The sequence below is a fragment of the Rhinolophus hipposideros genome, assembly GCF_964194185.1.
Source record: "Rhinolophus hipposideros genome assembly, chromosome: 9".
NCBI lineage: Eukaryota > Metazoa > Chordata > Mammalia > Chiroptera > Rhinolophidae > Rhinolophus > Rhinolophus hipposideros.
The window spans coordinates 5,892,803-5,914,576 of NC_138055.1; the positions used below are offsets into that span (position 1 = coordinate 5,892,803).

At 49.0% G+C, this 21,774-nt stretch overlaps 1 protein-coding gene across 4 annotated transcripts in view; it reads left to right on the forward strand.

The window, feature by feature from the left end:
• TCF20 (transcription factor 20) overlaps window positions 1–21,774 on the forward strand; it is a 160,602-nt gene that overhangs the window by 109,438 nt on the left and 29,390 nt on the right. For all 4 annotated transcript variants that reach the window (XM_081060129.1, XM_081060126.1, XM_081060127.1 and 1 more), the window contains one exon: window positions 1,949–7,621. In XM_081060129.1, the coding sequence (XP_080916255.1) occupies window positions 1,949–7,621 (5,673 nt within the window). The remainder of the gene's footprint in view (window positions 1–1,948; window positions 7,622–21,774) is intronic.

The window sequence follows — 21,774 nt, forward strand, 5'->3', positions numbered from 1 at the left end:
CGTCAACTTAAGTTGGGTTTTTCCCCTTGTAACTGGACCTGGAGAATTTGACAGGCTCTGCTTTTAGAGCAATTGCGTTGTTTTCGCTTCTGCCATTCTCTTGTCACACCACCACCTATGCGTATGTAAGTTCTAGCCTACTTCTCTAAGGCATTCTGGTTCAGAGAATGCCTGCCTGCCCTGTGCTCCTTACTGTTTCGATGGCAGGATTACAGCAAGGCTGAAAGTCTTTGCCCTTTAGGAAGTTTATGTTCTAGTGGGGAAGAGACAGACAGTCCACAAGAAGCATATCGGTGTCTGCTGGGACTAAGTACTGGTGAGGAAATCAGGGGAAGGGAGATTGGGAAAGCCCGGATGAGGGTGTAAAGTTAGCTGATTTTAATAGGATGGCCAGGGAAGGCCTTACCAGTCAGGTGATATTTGCCCAGGGACTGGAAGGAAGGAAGAGGGGCAAGCCCTGTGGTTATGGAGGAAGAAGAACATTGCTGGTGAGAACAAAGTTCCTGTGAAGACCAGGAGCTAGGAGACAACAGGAAGTCAGAGAGGGAATGGGGTGGGTACCGGGCCTCCCAGATCAGCTTCTCCTGGAATGAAATGGGGAGCCACTTCAGGGCTTGGACATAAAGAATCCGACTTACCTTTTAAAGGCATCACTGACTCTCCTGCCGGTAACTCCATTTTCAACCCCTCCACCCCAACAGTGAACTAAGAAACTAGCTTCGTAAGCCATTTAGGTCAACTTTTTGCCTTAACTTACCCTAGCCCATGTGTGTTTCATAACTTCTTTTTGAAATAATCGATTTTAAAATTATTAGGAGCAGTTTGGCCTTGTCATACTTATCTCTGACTCTGAGAAGGAGACAGGCCCAGGCAAAAGACAAAATAAAAAATGCACTCTTGATGAACTATTTAAGAGGAGCATTACGTGACGTGCCAATTACATTAGCAAAGGTAGTGCAAAGTATTGACCCAATCATACGACTTTGGGAGGAGGCTGGGTAAGAACTAGGCTTGATGAGTTCCTATCTTCCTCTGTATCTAGCTGCCGTGCAAAGTGACTGTTTCAATTCCTTCTTTCATAGTAACGACCAACAGTAACTTTGTGAATAGTAGATTGGGAGATTAAAAAAAACTACATGGGGATTAGAGGTGCTGGAACATCTTGCAAACCTCCAAAAAGAATCTTCAAGGATATTCACTGCTCCTTTGGCTTCCGCTGCGAGCCCTTTCCCTGGGAGTTGCTGGGTGGTTGAGGGGGGTACCACGGACACAGTTATGTATCAAGCAGAGGTTAACCCTGACGTTTGTGAGGCTGGCTGTAGCAGTAGGAATCCCTGCAGTGATAAGAGTTGAGTCTCCTGGGGTCGCCAGTCATCACAGGCAGTTGGTAATTATAGTAAAGATGAGTAACGTGGGTTTGGACAGAAGGGGCTGACATCTGTCCTCAGGCCAGTCCATTTCTTAAAGTCCGGGAGCGGAGCAGCCTGTGGAGTGACTGCCTCAGCCTTTAGACTTTCAGCTCCGTGACCAGTCTGATACGTGAAAGCAAAGAAATGGAAGTGTTCTTCTCACCCCTCCGCCGCCATAACTGGAAGACTTATTTTAAAATTGCTGTAATTGACAGTAGTAACACAGCCCTATGTGTTCACCCAGTTGAATGGGGGGAGGGGCTTGTTTATGTAATAATGAGGTTTTTACTGTATTGTTTGTTTTTACCAAGAGTGTCTCTTTCGATACTACTGTAGACTCTTGCCTCACTCTTTACACCACTTCTCTGCATGTTTGCATTTTCAGAAATGACTAGGATGAGAAAGAAAAGGAGATGAAATTCAAGCCAGTCAGTTCTGTGTGGGCATCTGAATTGCCGCACCCGTCCGTCATCTGGACTTGATTCTGTTTGTGCTGAGGGTGCGTGTCTCATACTTTCCTCCCTTTTCTCCGTTTCCAGGAGGGCAGTTGGCCTGCTGCTGTCCTGCTGAACAGTATGCAGTCCTTTCGGGAGCAAAGCAGTTACCACGGAAACCAGCAGAGCTACCCACAGGAGGTACACGGCTCGTCCCGGATAGAAGAGTTCAGCCCTCGCCAGGCCCAGATGTTCCAGAATTTTGGGGGTGCAGGTGGCAGCAGTGGTGGCAGTGGCGGCAGCAGTGGTGGGCGACGAGGGACAGCAGCAGCAGCGGCGGCGATGGCTAGTGAGACCTCTGGCCATCAAGGCTACCAGGGTTTCAGGAAAGAGGCTGGAGACTTCTACTACATGGCAGGCAACAAAGACCCTGCAGCCACAGGCACCCCACAGCCGCCTCAGCGACGGCCGTCAGGGCCTGTGCAGAGCTACGGACCCCCCCAGGGAAGCAGCTTTGGCAATCAGTACGGGAGTGAGGGCCACGTGGGCCAGTTTCAAGCACAGCACTCTGCCCTGGGTGGTGTGTCTCATTATCAGCAGGATTACACAGGGCCTTTCTCTCCGGGGAGCGCTCAGTACCAACAGCAGGCTTCCAGCCAGCAGCAGCAGCAAGTCCAGCAGCTGAGACAACAGCTTTACCAGTCCCATCAGCCTCTGCCTCAAGCCACTGGCCAGCCAGCGTCCGGCTCGTCCCACCTGCAGCCCATGCAGCGGCCCTCGACTCTGCCGTCCTCTGCGACTGGTTACCAGCTGCGAGTGGGTCAGTTTGGCCAGCACTACCAATCCTCTGCTGCTGCCTCCTCCTCCTCCTCCTTCCCTTCCCCGCAGCGTTTCAGCCAGTCCGGGCAGAGCTACGACGGCAGTTACAGTGTGAATGCCGGTTCCCAGTATGAAGGGCACAGCGTAGGTTCGAACGCACAGGCGTACGGGACACAGTCCAACTACAGCTATCAGCCTCAGTCGATGAAAAATTTTGAGCAGGCAAAGATGCCCCAGGGGACCCAGCAGGGGCAGCCGCAGCCCCAGCCGCAGCCGCAGCCTCCCCCTCAGCACGTGATGCAGTACGCCAACACTGCCACCAAGCTGCCCCTGCAGAGCCAGGTGGGCCAGTACAGCCAGCCCGAGGTCCCCGTGAGGTCCCCCATGCAATTCCACCAGAACTTCAGCCCCATCTCCAACCCCTCCCCCGCCGCCTCCGTGGTGCAGTCCCCGAGCTGTAGCTCTACCCCGTCCCCTCTTATGCAGAGTGGGGAGAGCCTCCAGTGTGGGCAGGGCAGTGTGGCCGTGGGCTCCAGAAACAGAATCCTGCAACTGATGCCGCAGCTCAGCCCCACGCCGTCCATGATGCCCAGCCCCAACTCGCACGCTGCAGGCTTCAAAGGCTTTGGACTGGAGGGGGTGCCGGAGAAGCGGCTGACGGACCCTGGCTTGAGTAGTTTGAGTGCCCTGAGTACGCAGGTGGCCAATCTCCCAAATACTGTCCAGCACATGCTACTCTCCGATGCCCTGACACCCCAGAAGAAGACCTCCAAGAGGCCCTCCTCCTCTTCTAAGAAAGCAGACAGCTGCACAAACTCGGAAGGTTCCTCACAGCCTGAAGAACAGCTGAAGTCCCCAGTGGCAGAGTCGCCAGACGGAGGCTGCTCCAGCAGTTCTGAGGATCAAGGCGAGAGAGTGAGGCAGCTGAGTGGCCAGAGCACCAGCTCTGACACCACGTACAAGGGTGGAGCCGCAGAGAAAGCCGGCTCCTCCCCAGCACAAGGCTCTCAGAACGAAGCCCCCAGACTCAGTGCCAGTCCTTCCAGAGAAGAGGCCGCCTCACCAGGTGCTAAGGACACGCCGTCGTCATCCGAGGGCAATCCAAAAGTCAATGAGAAGACCGTTGGGGTGATTGTCTCCCGGGAAGCCATGACAAGCCGGGTAGAAAAACCTGGTGGGCAAGATAAAGGCTCCCAGGAGGATGATCCCACAGCCACTCAAAGGCCACCCAGCACTGGCGGGGCCAAGGAAACCAGTCATGCATCACTTCCCCAGCCAGAGCCTCCGGGGGGAGGGGCCAAAGGAAACAAGAGCGGAGATAATAACTCCAACCACAACGGAGAGGGCAGTGGCCAGAGCGGGCACCCCACCGTGGGCCCTGGCTTTATAGGCAGAACTGAACCCAGCAAATCTCCCGGCAGCCTGCGCTATAGTTACAAAGACAGTTTCGGGCCAGCCGTGCCAAGAAGTGTCGGCAGCTTTCCTCAGTATCCTACAGGCCAAGATAAGGGGGATTTCACTGGCCACGGGGAGCGAAAGGGTAGAAATGAGAAGTTCCCCAGCCTCCTACAGGAAGTGCTCCAGGGTTACCACCATCATCCGGACAGGAGATACTCGAGGAGTACTCAGGAGCACCAGGGCATGGCTGGGGGCCTAGAGGGAGCCACAAGGCCTAATGTCTTAATTAGTCAAACCAATGAATTAGCTAGCAGGGGCCTTTTGAACAAAAGCATTGGGTCCCTGTTAGAAAACCCGCACTGGGGCCCCTGGGAGAGGAAATCAAGCAGCGCAGCTCCCGAAATGAAACAGATCAATTTGGCTGACTATCCAATTCCCAGAAAGTTTGAAATAGAGCCTCAGTCGTCAGCCCATGAGCCCGGGGGCTCCCTCTCTGAAAGAAGATCAGTGATCTGTGATATTTCCCCACTAAGACAGATTGTCAGGGACCCGGGGGCTCACTCACTGGGACACATGGGTGCCGACACCAGACTTGGGAGGAGCGAACGTGTCAATCCCAGTTTAAGTCAGTCGGTCATTCTTCCAGGTGGGTTGGTGTCCATGGAAACAAAGCTGAAATCCCAGAGCGGGCAGATAAAAGAGGAAGACTTTGAACAATCCAAATCCCAAGCTAGTTTCAACAACAAGAAATCTGGAGACCACTGCCATCCTACGAGCATCAAGCATGAGTCTTACCGAGGCCATGCCAGCCCCGGAGCAGCTGCCCATGATTCCATCTCAGACTATGGCCCACAGGACAGCAGACCCACACCAGTGCGACGGGTTCCTGGCCGAGTGGGTGTCCGCGAGAGCATGAGGGGTCGGTCCCCTTCTCAGTACCATGACTTTTCAGAGAAATTGAAGATGTCTCCTGGGAGGAGCAGGGGCCCAGGGGGAGACCCTCACCACATGAACCCACACATGACCTTTTCAGAGAGGGCCAACAGGAGTTCTTTACACGCTCCCTTTTCTCCTAACTCGGAGAGCCTGGCCTCTGCTTATCACACAAACACTCGAGCTCATGCTTATGGGGATCCCAACGCAGGCTTGAATTCTCAGCTCCATTATAAGAGGCAGATGTACCAACAACAACAAGAGGAATATAAAGACTGGAGCAGCAGTTCTGCTCAGGGAGTAATCGCCGCGGCCCAGCACAGGCAGGAGGGGCCACGGAAGAGCCCACGGCAGCAGCAGTTTCTTGACAGAGTGCGGAGCCCTCTAAAGAATGACAAAGATGGCATGATGTATGGCCCACCGATGGGGACTTACCATGACCCCAGCGGTCAGGACGGTGGGCGCTGCCTCCTGTCTAGTGACGGTCTGTCTAACAAAGGCATTGAATTGAAGCACGGCTCGCAGAAGTTACAAGAATCCGGTTGGGACCTTTCCCGGCAGACTTCTCCAGCCAAAAGCAGCGGTCCTCCAGGAATGTCCAATCAAAAACGGTATGGGCCACCCCACGAGACCGATGGGCACGGCCTGGCTGAGGCCGCACAGTCCTCCAAACCTGGTAACGTTATGCTGCGGCTGCCGGGTCAGGAGGATCATTCTTCTCAAAACCCCTTAATCATGAGGAGACGCGTCCGTTCTTTCATCTCTCCCATTCCCACCAAGAGACAGTCACAGGACGTGAAGAACAGCAGCACTGAAGCTAAGGGACGCCTCCTTCACCCTTCGAAAGAAGGCGCTGACAAAGCCTTCAATTCCTACGCCCATCTTTCTCACAGTCAGGACTTCAAGTCCATCCCTAAGAGGGAATCCGCCAAGGACCTGCCAAGCCCAGACAGTAGAAACTGTCCCGCTGTTACCCTCACAGGCCCTGCTAAGACCAAAATACTGCCCCCACGGAAAGGGCGGGGCCTGAAATTGGAAGCGATCGTTCAGAAGATCACATCCCCCAATATTAGGAGGAGTGCGTCCTCCAATAGCGCCGAGGCTGGGGGAGACACGGTCACCCTGGACGACATACTGTCTTTGAAGAGCGGCCCCCCCGAAGGCGGGGATGCCACTGCTCAGGACGCCGAGATGGAGAAGAGGAAGGGTGAAGCGGCGTCTGACCTGGTCGGTCCAGCAAGCCAGGAGGCGACTGGAGAAAAGCCTCTTGCCAGGTCTTCGGAGGAGTGGCGTGGCAGCGGGGACGACAAAGTGAAGACCGAGACACACCCAGACACCGTGGCTGCTGGAAAGGAAGCCCCTGGTGCCGTGACATCGGCAACCTCACAGAAGCCTGTGGGTAACCAGGGGAGACCAGATGGTTCCTTGGGTGGGGCAGCACCCTTGCTCTTCCCTGACTCCAAGAATGGACCTCCAGTGGGCGCCCTGGCCCCTGAGGCCAACCCCAAGGCTGAGGAGAAGGAGACGGACACAGTGACAATTTCCCCCAAGCAGGAGGGCTTCCCCCCGAAGGGGTATTTCCCTTCAGGAAAGAAGAAGGGGAGACCCATAGGTAGTGTGAATAAGCAAAAGAAACAGCAGCCCCCGCCCCCACCCCCTCCGCCCCCTCAGGTACCAGAAGGTTCTGTGGATGGAGAGCCAAAGCCAAAAAAGCAGAGGCAAAGGAGGGAGAGAAGGAAGCCTGGAGCACAGCCGAGGAAGCGGAAAAGCAAACAAGCAGCCCCCATCGTAGAGCCCCAGGAGCCCGAGATCAAACTCAAGTATGCCACCCAGCCGCTGGATAAAGCTGACGCCAAGAACAAGTCCTTTTTCCCCTATATCCACGTAGTCAATAAGTGTGAACTTGGAGCCGTTTGTACAATCATCAACGCCGAAGAAGAGGAACAGACCAAATTGGTGAGGGGTCGCAAGGGGCAGAGGTCTCTGACCCCTCCCCCCAGCAGCACCGAAAGCAAGGTGCTCCCAGCTTCGTCCTTCATGCTGCAGGGACCCGTGGTGACAGAGTCTTCTGTCATGGGGCACCTGGTTTGCTGTCTGTGTGGCAAGTGGGCCAGTTACCGGAATATGGGTGACCTCTTTGGACCCTTTTATCCCCAAGATTATGCAGCCACTCTCCCGAAGAACCCGCCCCCTAAGAGGGCCACAGAAATGCAGAGCAAAGTTAAGGTACGACACAAAAGCGCTTCCAACGGCTCCAAGACGGACACTGAGGAGGAGGAGGAGCAGCAGCAGCAGAAGGAGCAGAGGAGCCTGGCTGCCCACCCCAGGTTTAAGCGGCGACACCGCTCAGAAGACTGTGGCGGAGGCCCTCGGTCCCTGTCCCGGGGGCTCCCTTGTAAAAAAGCAACCACGGAGGGCGGCAGTGAAAAGACTGTTTTGGACTCAAAGCCCCCCGTGCCCACCACTTCAGAAGGTGGCCCCGAGCTGGAGTTACAAATCCCTGAACTACCTCTTGACAGCAATGAATTTTGGGTCCATGAGGGTTGTATTCTCTGGGCCAATGGAATCTACCTGGTCTGTGGCAGGCTCTATGGCCTACAGGAAGCGCTGGAAATAGCCAGAGAGATGGTGAGTACACGCAGTCCCGTTCCGGCTGCTCGTTTTCTTTCTTTTTTTGGTTCCGTGTCTTCCACTTTTACTTGTTTCAGCCTTATTATTTTATGCTTACATATCACCTGGTGATTTCTCCAGATTAAAGCTCCTAGGCCCAAAGAATGGGCAGAAAATGAAGTAATTTGGAACGTTTACCTTTCGTTTTTATCAGTGATACGTGACCACAGGTTACAAAGTCCTGTTAGTGCCATACAGCTTATTAAGACACACGTCCCTGCTCCCCACTCCCTGCTCCACCCTCCCTGCTCCACCACTTCTCAGACCGGATGCCTGATTCCTCTGCCGTTTCCCGTTTCTAAACAATAAGCTTTTACTGCTGTTTGTGTTATTTACGGATCCTTTCTTCCCATTTTCTTTTTAGATTTTATTGGGAAGGGGAACAGGACTTTATTGGGGAACAGTGTGTACTTCCAGGACTTTTGCCAAGTCGGGTTGTTGTCCTTTCAATCTTAGCTGTAGAGGGCGCAGCTCAGCTCCAGGTCCAGTTGCCATTCTTAGTTGCCAGATGCCAGGCGCAGCCCACCATCCCTCGCAGGAGTCGAGGAGTCGACCCGGCATCCCTGTGGTTGAGAGCCTGCGCTCCAACCACCTGAGCCAGCTGGCCACCCCGGAGCCCAGCAGCAGCTCACTGACTTCATTCTAGTTGCGGAGGGCGCAGCTCGCCGGCCCATATGGGAATCGAACCGGCAGCCCTGTTGCCTAGAGCTCGCCCTCTAACCAACTGAGCCACCCGTTCGCCCCTTTTTTCCCATTTTCAACATCTGACTCTTAATACTCATGAAGCATACTATGGTTATACTTCCTTTCTTCTAAAGCTTTTTATTTCTCTGGAGTTACTAATTCATGTTTTTATTTGCTTTTTATTCTCTCGGACCACATCTTTCTAATTCAATCTTTCCAATTGGAATATTTCTTCTTTAAGTCTGTTTCATAACTGTTATCCTGGGCACTCACCACCATCATCATCATTTACTTCTTCCCTCTATTGAACTCTGTTTCCTGAATCCCCTGTCTTCACCTTCGTTAGTCGGGACCCTCACTTAATAGAGTACAGTTTCCTGAGAAAGGGTCGTGGGAGTAAATACGTCACGATCTCATCTACTGAAAATGTCTGTCCACAGTCATGAGCGTTGGTTGGGTATAGAATTCTAGATTTGAAATCATTTTCTCTCACTATCTTGGTGTCATGGCTCCTGGCTTGTCCTGCGGCCTCTCGTGTTGCAGTTGAGGGGACTGGAGTTCTCCTGGTCAGTTGTTCTGTGTGTTCTGACCTTCTCAGGAAGCTTTGAAGAGCTTGTCTTGTTCGCTCGGCGTCTGACATCTCAGAGTGATAGGCCTTGAAGTCGGTCTTTTCATTCATTTGTGCTGGCTACTCTGCGAGATCTTCCATCAGTAAATGCTTGTGTTTCAGTTTGGGAAGTTTGTTGTGTTATTTCTTGGATAATTTCCTTCCCTCTGTTTTCTCTTTCTGGAATTCCTGTAAATTCAGTGTATTTTACCTCCTGGGTTGATCCCCTGGCTTTATCCTTTCTCTCTTGTTCTGTGTTCTGTCTCTGCCTCTTTGTTCTACTGTCTCTGTGCTTTCTTCAACTTTATCATCTGACCTAGATGCTAGAGTAATTCCCTTCTAGTATTTTCAAGAGCGTTTTCCTCTGTGAATATCCTTCTGGGGAGACAGTTACCTGGTTGAATTGGGCTGAGTTAGGGACCTAACTCATCTCACAAACTCTGAGCTAATGCTCTAGTTTCCGACCACATCTTCCCTCCTCCCCACCCCCACTTCGGAGACACCTGTACTTCACAGGCTCTGTGCCACAGGGTGGCTGGCTTTCTAGTGGCTCCTCCACTGCGCTCATTCCTTCCTCTCCGCTTCCTTTCAGTCTGCAGAATTGCTTACTGTCTTCTATTTCCAGCTTCCAGAATTTGGACATTGTTTGTGTGTTGTTTCCTCTCCCATTTTTCATGTCTTCATAAATTTGTCTTACAAGTTTTGTGGAAAGGAAACAGATGTGTAAATGTATGTTCAGTCTACACTATTTAAGCAGATGAGAGTGTTTTGTATTAGTTTATATTTAAAACTGATCATACTTGACAAATGTACAGATGACTTTCAATCATAGTCAATAAGGATTTTATCGACCAGAATCATAGTATACTTGTACACTTTATACTGTCCTCTCCCCCTTACATCTCCCACCAAAGCACTATATTTTATCATTGCATTGTCCCCAGAATTTATAAGTGTCTGATAAAAAGAGATACTCAAACTATAGTCAGATGTGATTCATGTGACATTCTGTATATTTTAAATTAGAACATTCTAATGCAGTCACACGAGGAGCTTACCTTTCCCGCTCAGACCCCCCCCCCCACACACACACGCATGGTCTTTCCTTCCGTGTCTGTCATCGATGTCATTCCCAAACCCCAAGTTTGAATAGATTTACTTCTTAGATACAGTGACGTTTTTAAATGCAAAAGTTCTAAAGTGATACAACGTTTATGACCCTAAAGTACAAAATTCTTTAACTAGTTCTGAACACTCAGTAAATAACCAGTGAATCATATCTTGCCCCAGTTCATGGCCTGCTTGCCAGCTTTCCTCCAAAAGTTACAATATCTGGTGGGTTGGTTTATTTTGGTTATTTGTTACTTTTTTGGTGTGTTTCCCTGTCCAAATGCCAGTGTTTTCTTTATTTCAACGTAGATTATTGTGATCCTCTCTCAGAGTAATTGTTATGTATAAATTTTTGACCATTCTATAGCAATAATTGGTAACCAGTAGCCAGGTCAGCAGGTGAAGTCCTGCCAGCAAAGGTCTGGATCCTGTCTCAACCCCAGTCTGGTTCATAGAAAGGACCAGGTGCCAGGAATGAATACCCAGGATGCAGTTCCCTCCAGCCCCGCAAGTTTGGTCCCCATGGGCTTCCCTTGTAAAACTTCTCATCAGGAATCCGTGTCTTCAGAAAGTGGTAACTTAGCTAACTGCAATTTAGCCAGCTTTGGTCCCAAAATAAAATCCAGAATGTTATAGTTGGGACAAGTCCACTGAATGTGATAAATCAGTCTCTCTCTTTAACCCACCCCCACAGCTTCCACTGACTAAATGGTGAAAGTAACATGAAGCACTTTAGGCAGAGAACATTGAAAGTAGTTTTTGTTTTTTAAAATATTAATTGCAGCCTCAGCTATTTCAAACGTGCTTCACATGAATCAGATGTTCTAAGGGGTAAGAAGTTGGAATGCTTTATTTAAAGGTAAAAGGTATAAAAACAGGTGTTTTTGTCCCTCTACTTCTATATAGTAGTAGAGGCTCTAAACTTAGATATTTGGGTACTCTGACAGCTCTATCAGGGCGCAGGGGCCACCATCTCCTTTAATAACAGGTTTCATTAGTTTCATGGCCAATCTTAAATAAATCTCATACTGTAGCTTTAAGCTTATTTCCTTGTATTGTACCCATTCACTATGCCAGTGCCCTTTAAACATGTTAACTTTCTCTTTCCTTGGTCGTATTTACTTTACATCCTTCTTTTAGATTACAATGCTAGCTTTGTGCATTTAATTTAATTTTTCAATACACTTGCATGTCTGTTTTATTCTCAAAAGTCACCCAGTGAGATACGATGGGAGAAGATTCCATTCCATTACCCTTAGAATAAAGGGTGACTTGACTTCAGTGACACCCACTTAGGGGTAGTATAGCCCAGTGATGTGTTAATTTTAAAAATGGTTTAAAAAGTGATGCTTCTTGGCTCTTTGAGCTGATGTTCCACTATGACTACAAGATCCTTTTCTGTTTTGCCTAGCTTTTATTTTTTTTAATGTACTCAAGAACAAATTAAAATTACAATAACTTGCCTTCTTTTATTTAACTTGATAGATGATGTTTCAATTTGTCAAGGTCACTTTGAGTCCAGTTTTATCTTAGGTTTTAGCAGATGCATTTAATTTTGGTCTGCTTAACAAGCATGCTCTCAGTCCTATCGTGTTGAGATAAAGCCACAGATATTTCATTAGAGATCCATTTGGGTCTATATATTTATCAGGTGTTTTGACAAGCATGCTATTATAACAAAATAATATGAAGTCCTTAAGAGACAGTAGTTCCTCTCACTGTGTCACACTACTCTGAAAATAGCTGAAAACTAGAACCTGCTTGTACAAACGGCCTTCCCTCTCCTTCCTGTTCTGAGTGTGGGCCTTACTCCATTTCTGCGCAGCCCTCTTTGGTGTTGTCTAACTTGGACCTCTGCTTATTTACCTTGGTGTCACTGGATATGTGAATCCACAGTGACCTCAGGTGTGGATGGGGTGATGGAGGTAATTGCTTCCACACAGGCATCCACATAACTGTAAAAATCATGTTTGATACATTTAGGACTGGGAAGGCCTTAAGGATTGTGGTGGCTGACACGTCAGGTGGCCGTGGATCTCGGGTGTGTCCCTGACACTGCACAGCCCAGCTTTACCCTACGTGTGGGGGGGCTGCCTGCCCTTCTTCCCGTCCTTCCCCCCTCCCAGGTGACAATACCCCTTCTAAATAGGTTCTTAACAGCCTCCATGGGGAAGTGTTCATCTTTTTTTACCCCACGTTGTATGTTAAAGAACTGGTTTAGGTTCATTTTTTTGGATCAGTATATTAAAGATTATATTTAAATTTTTAAATACAAGTTTAATTAATGGACAAAAGTTTGTCTTTCCCAATCTAACATCCTCCTTAATTTACTTTAAATTGTGACAAAAAACTTGATTTTACAGTGTAAAAGTGTTAATACATTCACTACATTATGCAAATGTGACTAAATGTTAAAATGCTAAAAACAGGTCAGTTAGCCTCTCTGGTTATCTGTAAAAGAAAGGCATTATCCTCAGTGCTCCCTACCCCCTCCCATCTGCGTGCTCCTTAAGTTAGTAGCCCAGCAAGGATGCTGCCAGTAGCCCAGACACCCCTGGTCTCTGCTCTGAACTGCAGTATCCGTCTTCCCCCATCCACACGCCCCCCATCCCCTCCCACCCCACCCCCATCCCTGCCAGTGAGCTGCCCTGTGCTCCCCTCCCCTCGCTCTCACATTCTCTTTCTCTCCTCTCTCACTCTCCTCTACCCTTTCCTGATACGCCCTCCTTCAGCAGCCCCTCCTCTCTGGAGGTCACTTGCTCTTGTTAGCACAGCTCACACTTCTGTCACAGCCTGTCCACTGCCTTACACGTCACGAACCATTCCTGCTCATCTCTGTTCCCGCCACTCCTAGCGTGTAGCAGGAAGTTGTGAAATTATTTTTATTACCTGTTTTTCTTAACACTTCCCCCCCCCCTCTCTCTTTCTCTCTCTCTCTCTCTCTCTCTCTCTCTCTCTCTCTCTCTCTCTCTCTCTCAACTACTACATGATGACCTTGAGATTAAACTTCCGGAGAAAAGATTAATTTTCTTTCAGGATTTGGCTTTTCTAAATTCTAAGGAATCTCATGTGAAACTTGCCGTTTTGAATTTTATTGCTTATGTTACCTTACAAAATAAATTGTGACAAATTGAAAGACTCTTAATTTTCCTACAATCTATTTTTTTTTTTTTTTTAGAGAAGCATTTTTGCACCCAGTTTTAAATTAAAACTTGTAAGGGGTAGACTATTCTTTGAAAAATGCTAAAGGACCTTAGCATTTGACAGGTCATTGTATATTATTAGGCCAAATCACTCATTCCTGAGATGTAAACTCGTATTGCTGATGTGTTAGAAGAGATAACAGGGAGAAAGAGCATGCAGAAGTAGGTATTCATTTCAGCCCAGCCAGCACCTGAGTGCTTGCTAGAAAACCAATAAAAACCTGAAGTTGAGCTCACTCCATGGGGGGTGAGCCTCGGCCAGCGTCCCACAGCTGGCGTGTGAGAAGCACCGGTCGGGACTTGGTCAGGAAGGTTTGTGTGACTCGTGGGGGAGCAGCACCTTGCCCCACGCAGTTCCAGGCAGGCCTCGAATTTTCCAGAAGGCACACTTAATCCAAAATGCAAGCCCCAACCTAAGGCCTCCTCTCCTTTTTTCCGGACCCTGAGGGCTGGCGGCTGCAGACCAGTTTCTCCCCATCTTCCTGTTCATCAAGCCTGCTAAGGGAAAATCCGGTCTCTTCATCAGTAGTTGCCCGCAGATGTTCTCCTCACCTGGCTGCCTTTACCTGCTCGGCAGCTGTGGGGGGCGGGCGGCGAGTGAGAGCCCTGGAGTCACACTGCTTGGGCACCCCCGTTTCCTAGCTGGTGACTTGCTCAAGTCACTTAACCCTGTATTTCGCCTTCCTGGACTGAGTCTGGACACAGGTCTGCATGAGGATGAAACGAGGGAAGTGTCTGGCCAGCCTGTGGGCTGCTGCCTGCCTTAGAGCGGCAGCGGCTGTTTTAGTGAGGACTGGTCCTACTCCCCAGTAAGCCGTACTCGGGGTGTCATTCCCTTCCGGCACCATCAGTGGTTCTGCCCAGGAGTGTCCAGAACTTACCCGCTCGCATAGGGAACTTGGGCTACATAGGAAACATTGTCCATATGTAATGTTTGTGGGAAACTCGAGTTTCAGGGGAGCAGGGCGTGTGGTATTTAAGGTGCAGTGTTAATTGCAGTCTTAGGAAATAGCACTAGCCCACACGGACACTCAGGAATTAGATTCTTCAAAGGAGAGGAGGCAAAAGGAAGGGAATACATAAAATCTGCCTTGCACATTAAGGAAAAGCGTTAGTATCCTTGTGTGTTGCAAATTTTTGGTAGTGATGACTTAAGGCCAAAGTAAAGAGCTACCCAGTAATAAAGTTGTTTTTCTAAATAAACATTGTTGGCAGGTCAGCACTCTGAGATCCAAAATAATGAATTCATGGAATGGTTCAGGACAACACGCTCCACCTCTCCCCCAAACGGTTAATATACATGGTAAATGGGGACTAGGGGCTCTGCTCTGTTGCAGTCCAAGGAGTTAGCCTTGAATTTATGGGCAGTGCGAAACCACTAGTGAATTCTAAGCATGTAGCAATCACAGGATCGGGTGTGTGTTTTAGAAAAGAATCTCAGGAAAGACTAGGGAGAGATGAGAATCAAGTCGGCCGGTTGAGAGGCAGTGGCACGAATTTGTACAAGAGCTGATAAGGGCAGAGGAAGTGGTAGTAAAGGGAACCAGGAGTGGACAGACACTGCAGACATTTTGGAATCTAAAGCTGATGGAATTTAGAAACTGATCAGATGTGGCAGGTAAAGGAAGGTGAGGAATGACGCGGTAGCTTCCAGCTCAGCGAGCACGGCAGTGGGTGGGGTGGGTGGGCGTGGCTAAGACTCCAGCAACAGAAGGAGGGGTTGAGGAAGAGATGGAAGACACTGCGTTTGGTGGCTCCTGTGTAGCATGAAGAAGAAATACTCGTGAGGAAAGCCTAATACACGCGTTCAGATCAGTCAGCACTTTAGGTCTCTAGTGCAATATTTTTTTAATAAGGACTGCTTGATTTTATGTAGCTTTTTGAATAGATGTAAAACTGGTGAACTTTTAAATCCAAGTTGCAAAAAAGCCTGGGCGGGGGTGAGGTGGGGTGGGGTGGGGTGAGATGGGAAATCATGAGATCTGTGTCGTGTTTGTAAAAATGAAATCCCACATAGAGAACCCTGAAAAGGTAGCGAAGAAATTAAGCTACCATTATAATTATTGCCTAAATTACGATTGGGGGTCAGAAAGGGTAATTTGATGTTTTTGGTTTTCTAATAATTTTTTCAAGATACATTATTGACAATACAGTGGAATACCAAATTGCATTTAATTACAGTGAGAAAGAAGCTGATATGAAACATTACTTTTGTGGGCCTGGAAAAAGACTTGCAAACAATTTTTTTCCTCAGAGTTTCAGAACGTAGCGTAAGGCCTTTGGGTGTTGAATTGAGACAAAGTGCATGCACTTTACTCAGAGCATGAGCTCGGAGGTGAAGAGTGTCACTGTGGGTGGACACCTACCTTCTGAAGGCCTGAGACAGCTCCAATCACAGGAAGCAGCAGGAAACATGGGGAAGGGCACAGGAAGAGAGAGCGGGACAGAGCGGCCCCGGGCCGCGCAGGAGGCCCGGGGCGCTGTCCTAGGAAATACCTTTTATGAAGGCATTTCAGATATTTACACGGAGGGAAATAATAATAGTGTGTTCATGTCGTCAAACTAATAGCAATGTCGTCGGTCAGTCACAGTCCTGATAAGCCAACAAATTTGCCTCTTTTCTAGATTTTGTCCAGGGGCTGGTTCTGCTAGGTATGGCAGTAGTGTAGTAATGATTGCCAGATGTACTGAGTGCTTTCAAAGCACTATCCATGAATTCTCACATTAAAATTCAAAACAACCCTCTGAGGTGGGCCTTACCATGCTCCTAGGTGAGACTGAGGTCTCTACCATTATGCTGTAGATACAAGTCTCTGCGTTACTCTTTTCACTTAATTTTGTAATTTTAATTTTTATACTAATCTTTGGGTTTATGTTTTAGTATGGATGTAACGTAATTTATGCAGGTACTCCTGCATTGTTGGACATTGAGGTCTCCAGTTAATATACTATCTTTTAGGCAACAGTAAACATTTTTAGTCATGGCGTTTCATTTGGGGACAATTTTCCAGATACTAAACTACTACATCAAAAACCGCATTTCGTGGTGTTTGATGGGCATTTTCTGGTGGCTTTACCAAAAAAGATCGTAGAGAGCCATGATCACCCACACGTACATGTGAGCCCTGTTCTACTAGAGTCTCAATGACATAGGATAGTCTTTAAATATTAATTTCTTTTTGACTTTATTTTTTATATTGGTGATATGGCTATTGTTCCTAATCAACTTTAATGTTTTATGTCCATTGATCATTAATTTGGAATCGTAATGTTCTCCTAATTGTTGTCATTTTTCTGTGCATATTTTTCCTAGTCTTAATAACTTCGGTTATCTGGAAAGTTCCTTTCTGCAGGAGTGCCACGTAAATGAGGACTTAGGAGGGGTCTTAGATGACGTCTTATCCTCTATAAATAGGACAATGACAGAGGACTGTTAAGGGTAAAGTTAACCTTGCTGGAGATCAGGTAGCTTCCTGGGTGGGTTCTAGACTCTTCCCAGGGCTTTGAGTTGAGGTGGTTTTAAAGGACGTAGGTGCTGTGGGCCGGTGTCAGTCCTAGAAGGTGTCCTCACCTGTCATTTAGTAAAGTTGTGTTTCAGTCATTCAGCTTCTTGGGTGGAAATCAAACGGAAGAGAAACTGCAGCCCTGGATGTCCTGTCCCCGTGAGCCAGGTGCGGTGCCCTGATTGGGCCTGTGCACCTCGGGGCTGACGCTTCAGTGGAATACGTTGGCAGCACCCTGCTGTTAGGTGAGGTACCTGACGAGGATAGAACTGAAGAACTGCCCCAGAAGCAGACGAGGAGGACCAAAGTCAGCAAACGAACAGATGTCCATCTGAAATACACTTCAGGGCTGAAGTGGTGCTGGTCCCTTCTGATGGGGGTGGGACCAGCTGCAGTGACATTACCCGTGGAGGCATTTCATTCCGTACATGTTGCACTAAACTGCTAGTGGCCGAGTGTCCAGTCAAATGTATGTTCATTGAACGTTGTGACTGGCTCCAGGGAGATGGAGGTGGTTCCAGACTCTGAAAACAGTTTCTGTGAAGTTTAATAACTTGCTTCAGACAGGTGTCATGTAGACCCTTGGTTTGCTCGAAAGTTACTTGTTTTTTCATTGAAAAACTACTAAGAGCTGGCTTAGTGGGATAATAGTTCATTAAGATAAGCAGCAGAATAATTGCCAGATGGTTCTCTTTACTTATTTGTAGGTAGAGGTCCCTCTGGAAGGAATCAATATATATTAAGGCTTTGAAAGGGTAGCCCTCACAAACGAAATACATTGTTTGCTGACACAAGACTGCACCTCCCAGCAGGCCTGGGCAGTTGAATCCACTATTGTTCATGAAAAGTACATTGATTTAAAAAACCAGCTCACCTGTCACCTGCTTCCCCAGGCCTGTTTCAGCACTTAGCACCATGTGTTGTGAATTGTCACTGTCGTCCTCACTGGATTAGTTCCCCAGGGGCTGGGTCAGCTCCCGGGAGCCCACCTCTTCAGAAAGACGCGTGATGAGCAGCATAATATCCGGTGGGTCTTTGGATGCCATTTAAAGTATTTATCTGAAAAAGCACATAATAGTTACAAATCATTTGTGACCATGTTGGTTGGAATTTTAATCTTTGTATAAAAAATTGAATACAGGTGTTAAAATGTTTTGGTGATGAGGCCGAGTGACCGTTTTTCTGTAAGCTGCTTTATAGTTTCAGGAAAAGAATGAATGGATGAGCGACGGACTCCAGCAGTATTCCTAAGTGCTTGTCCTCGTATAGGTCGGTGGGAGGGACCATCCACAGGTTCTGCCTTAACTGCCGAGGGCACATCAGTGCAAGGCTGCTCATGGGCTTCACTGCGTGCCTTCTGAGAGAAATGGGGGTTCAGAGGTTACTCACCTCAGGCTCCTAACGCTGGTGATATTGTCCCTCACTGACCGTCTAGAGGACAGCCTTCACCTTGCCTCAGAAGAAGGGAGAGGAGCAGTTCCTGTGTGAGAACGTGACCTAATGACACTCCACACACAATTTCCAGATCTGTCTACCCAGCTGCCCACTGGCCTCACTCAAAACCAGAATGTGCAGACCCCAGTGTCCCCTAATAGTTCCATGCCCTCCTCTGCCCCGAGCAACCTCAGAGCCTCTCCTTCCCCTATTTGTCTCATCTCCTCCTCCCTCCCCACCCCCCGCAGGCTCCCCCTCCCGGTCCAAACCATCAGCGTGGCATCACGGTAGCGTCCTAATTGGTTTCCCTACCCTTTAGTTGGATTCTCTCCAGTCCACCCTCTACTCGGAAGGGATCTTTCTAAAACCCAGTGTGGTCATGCCGAAGCCAGCTCACAACCTGTTTTACTGGCACCCTGTCCTCATTCAGCCGTAACTAGTTGGCATCTGTTATGTGCCAGTAACAAATCAGGGCACATAGTTAAGACAACGTGATAGAAAGTGACTAGGCAGCTGCCTTAGATTGGAGGTCCATGTCAAGTTCCCCGAGGAGCTGAGAGGGGAGTTGAGATCTCAGTGGGCCAGCCTTCGAGATCAGAGCATTTGAGACAGGGGTGGGTGCTAGGGAGGAACTGAGCTTGGTGAGTTTGAGGAGGAGCTGGAAAGCCAGTGTGCTGAGAAGGATGTGGAGAAGCGGAGCGGGGCATGAGGTTGCCCAGGTCACGGGAGCTAATTCCTGTGGCCTTTGGGGTGGGGGGTTGGAAACGGGGCAGCCGGGTGAATACCAGGACCGCCTGGGGAGGCACAGTTTGGTGGGGGAAGCAGGAGGTGTGTTATGTTCGTGTGAAGTCTGAGATGCCTCTTGGACATCCGCGGAAAGGAGCACCATTCCGACGGACAGGTCCTCACCGCTGAGAGCAGCTCTGGCTGAGCTCGGATCGGCCCTGTGTAAGTGCCGTGCGGGGCGGGCACTGCGAGCACCGGAAGCCGCACTGACTTGGGCCAGGGGACAGGGAGTCTGGGAGGCCTGCCCCACCACTCAGACCTGCCAGTAGAGCAGTCACGGAGGGGATTTGAAGAGTGAATGGCACGAGAAACAGGCACACGACAAGACCTCACCTTCCTGCTTACCCCGCCCCCATCATGCCTCTGCAACTCAGTGGCCAGGAGTACGCTCTTAATTCTCTTCTCCCAGCAGCCCCTTCACCAGGCTCTCGGTGTCACTGCCGGCCGCCCCCCACCCCTCACAGGTGGATGAATCATTACACTGAGCACACTCCTTGTGGGTCGGGGTGGGAAGCTTAGCACCCACAGTAGGAACTGGGCAAGGCAGCCATATGTATGCTTGTGGGTAGGTATCTTCATAAACTAGGGTTGCTTCACCCTTGTCTCCTGGCAGGGTGAGGCTTTGCCGTGCTGCCAGCATCCTTTCCTCATCCCCAGGACGCTTCCTCTCCCAAGGCACGTCCATTCCCCCAGAGTTCCATTTAAGGTGAATATGCCAACGAGATCTTGTTGCTCAGCTCTAGAAAACGCTACATTTGAAACCTTCCAAATTAACTCGAGGAACCCCAGGAACAGCTCTTCTCCCCACTCTCCCCCCATACACACACACGGGCCCACAGGGCTCTGAGACCACCAGGAAACACCAGTTACCTTTAGCTCCTTAATTTGACTTGGGAATTCTGAACCCCCTTAGTCATCACTATAGTTTCAGACGATAGTTTAGCTAACCGCCCCATCCACTGTTGCCTCTTTGTAATCTCACTCATGAAAGAAAACCCATGTGATGGAGCCACTTGACATCACGTAACTGCTGTGTACTGACCAGGCTGCCCAGAGCGCAAGGGCCAGGAGGAAAGCAAAGGGGCTCTTGGGTTTACCTGAGAGACAGTCTTTCAAGACACGAGGAGAGATGGTTGGCAAGGAGTAATCTTGGAGTCTCATTTTAGCCTTTAGGCACAGTCACAGGGATTGGCTTCTTGGAAATCGTCATGGTAGACAAGTTACCATTTTCTTACCCCAGCCAAATTTCCTAACCTGTAAATGGAGATAATAACGGAACTCCCTATCGCTTGGTGGTTGTAAGGGATACAATGAGATTTGTCATAAGGCTGTTGACATTTAAAGAGAGATTGGAGGTGAGGGAGGTAAGTGTTGAATTTAGTGCAGATTTCAATCCTGTCATACTCCTTCCAAGTTTGCATTTTCCTTAGTGGTTGAAGTGAGGATTGGCCTCTCGCTGGGTGTCTTCTTACTCAGGGATTACGTTTCTTCTAAAACAGAAATGAAGAAGACAATGCCCATTTCTATGAAGATGGATTGAGCCAATAGTTCTTAAACTTCCTTGGGGCTGAGAAACGCCTGAGCTGCTGCCCGTCAGTCGTCCTGGCAGTGGCCACCACCGTCTGCACTGTCAACATGCCGTGTCAGGTGATGCTGGTGACGGACTGAAATCAACTCTGTACACTCAGTCTAGGTAGTTAGCTAAAGCTACATTGTAAGCTCCCCCACCTTCGGCACCAAAGTTCCCATTCTCATTTGGACCAAGTTTCCTTCCAGTGCAAGGTTTCTGGGAAAAGGTGTGGGGGTTGAAAAGCACTGCTGTGGGAGCAGGGTGACCTGAAATGCCCCGTGAGGTGTCTCACACATTATCACCTCATTAAGGGGCCCCATAAAGTCCGTGGAGAGGGTTGGCGCTGAATCTGGCAGGCGGGCTTTAGAGTGTGGGGACCACTGACCCACCCTATGGTTAGTCGCACTGGCAGGAGCTGAAATGTGCCAAGACGTGCGTGGTGTTCAAATTCCTTTCTGCTAGAACTCCGCCCCAAATGGCCCTTTGCAGGTCCTTTGCAGGCCTCTCCTGTCTTGAAGAACGTAGCACTTCCAGCAATAGGCTGGCTTTGCCCGACAAGGCCTTGACCTGTAAATACTCAGTTCAGTTGAGATGAGCAGGTGAGAAGATGGATGAGGTGCACGTCGGTCTGGGCAAGAAAGAATAAAACATGCAAGTGGGAAGCAAGGCTGTAAAAAGAAGGAAAAAGCCTTCCGGGCTGAGAGTTTGGAACTTCTTCAGAGATTTAAGTTCCAGTATAAGCTGCACAGATTTGAAATTTTGTTAAAGGAGGTCTGTTGGGGCAGCAGGTTTGTCATTTCTGCTTCTGAAACCGTTAACAGCTGAATATGTGTGGGTACCTCGAAAATGAGCAGCTCCCATAATTGGTTTTCTGGAAGCATAGACCCAACTCCTGGGTGGGATGAGCCGGCGAGAGAAGCAGGATTACACCGTGAGTCACTTTCCTGGCAGGTCATTTCTTTTAAAAGATGACTTTTTAGATTCAGAAAGCACAAAAGGTAATCATTTCTCTTTATAAGCCAATCCAGTGTTTGAGCAAACGTAAAATAAAAAAGCTAGCTAGTTCACACGCAGTCTTGTGCAGCTTAAATTTCCATGTTTTAAACTCTGTCTACAAGCATTTATCTCCATACTCAAAGGCTGTTCTCTTTCTTTCCACGGTGCTGCCGGGACCCTACTCCTAGGGTCAGCCCGAAACCTGCACTCCCGGCTTC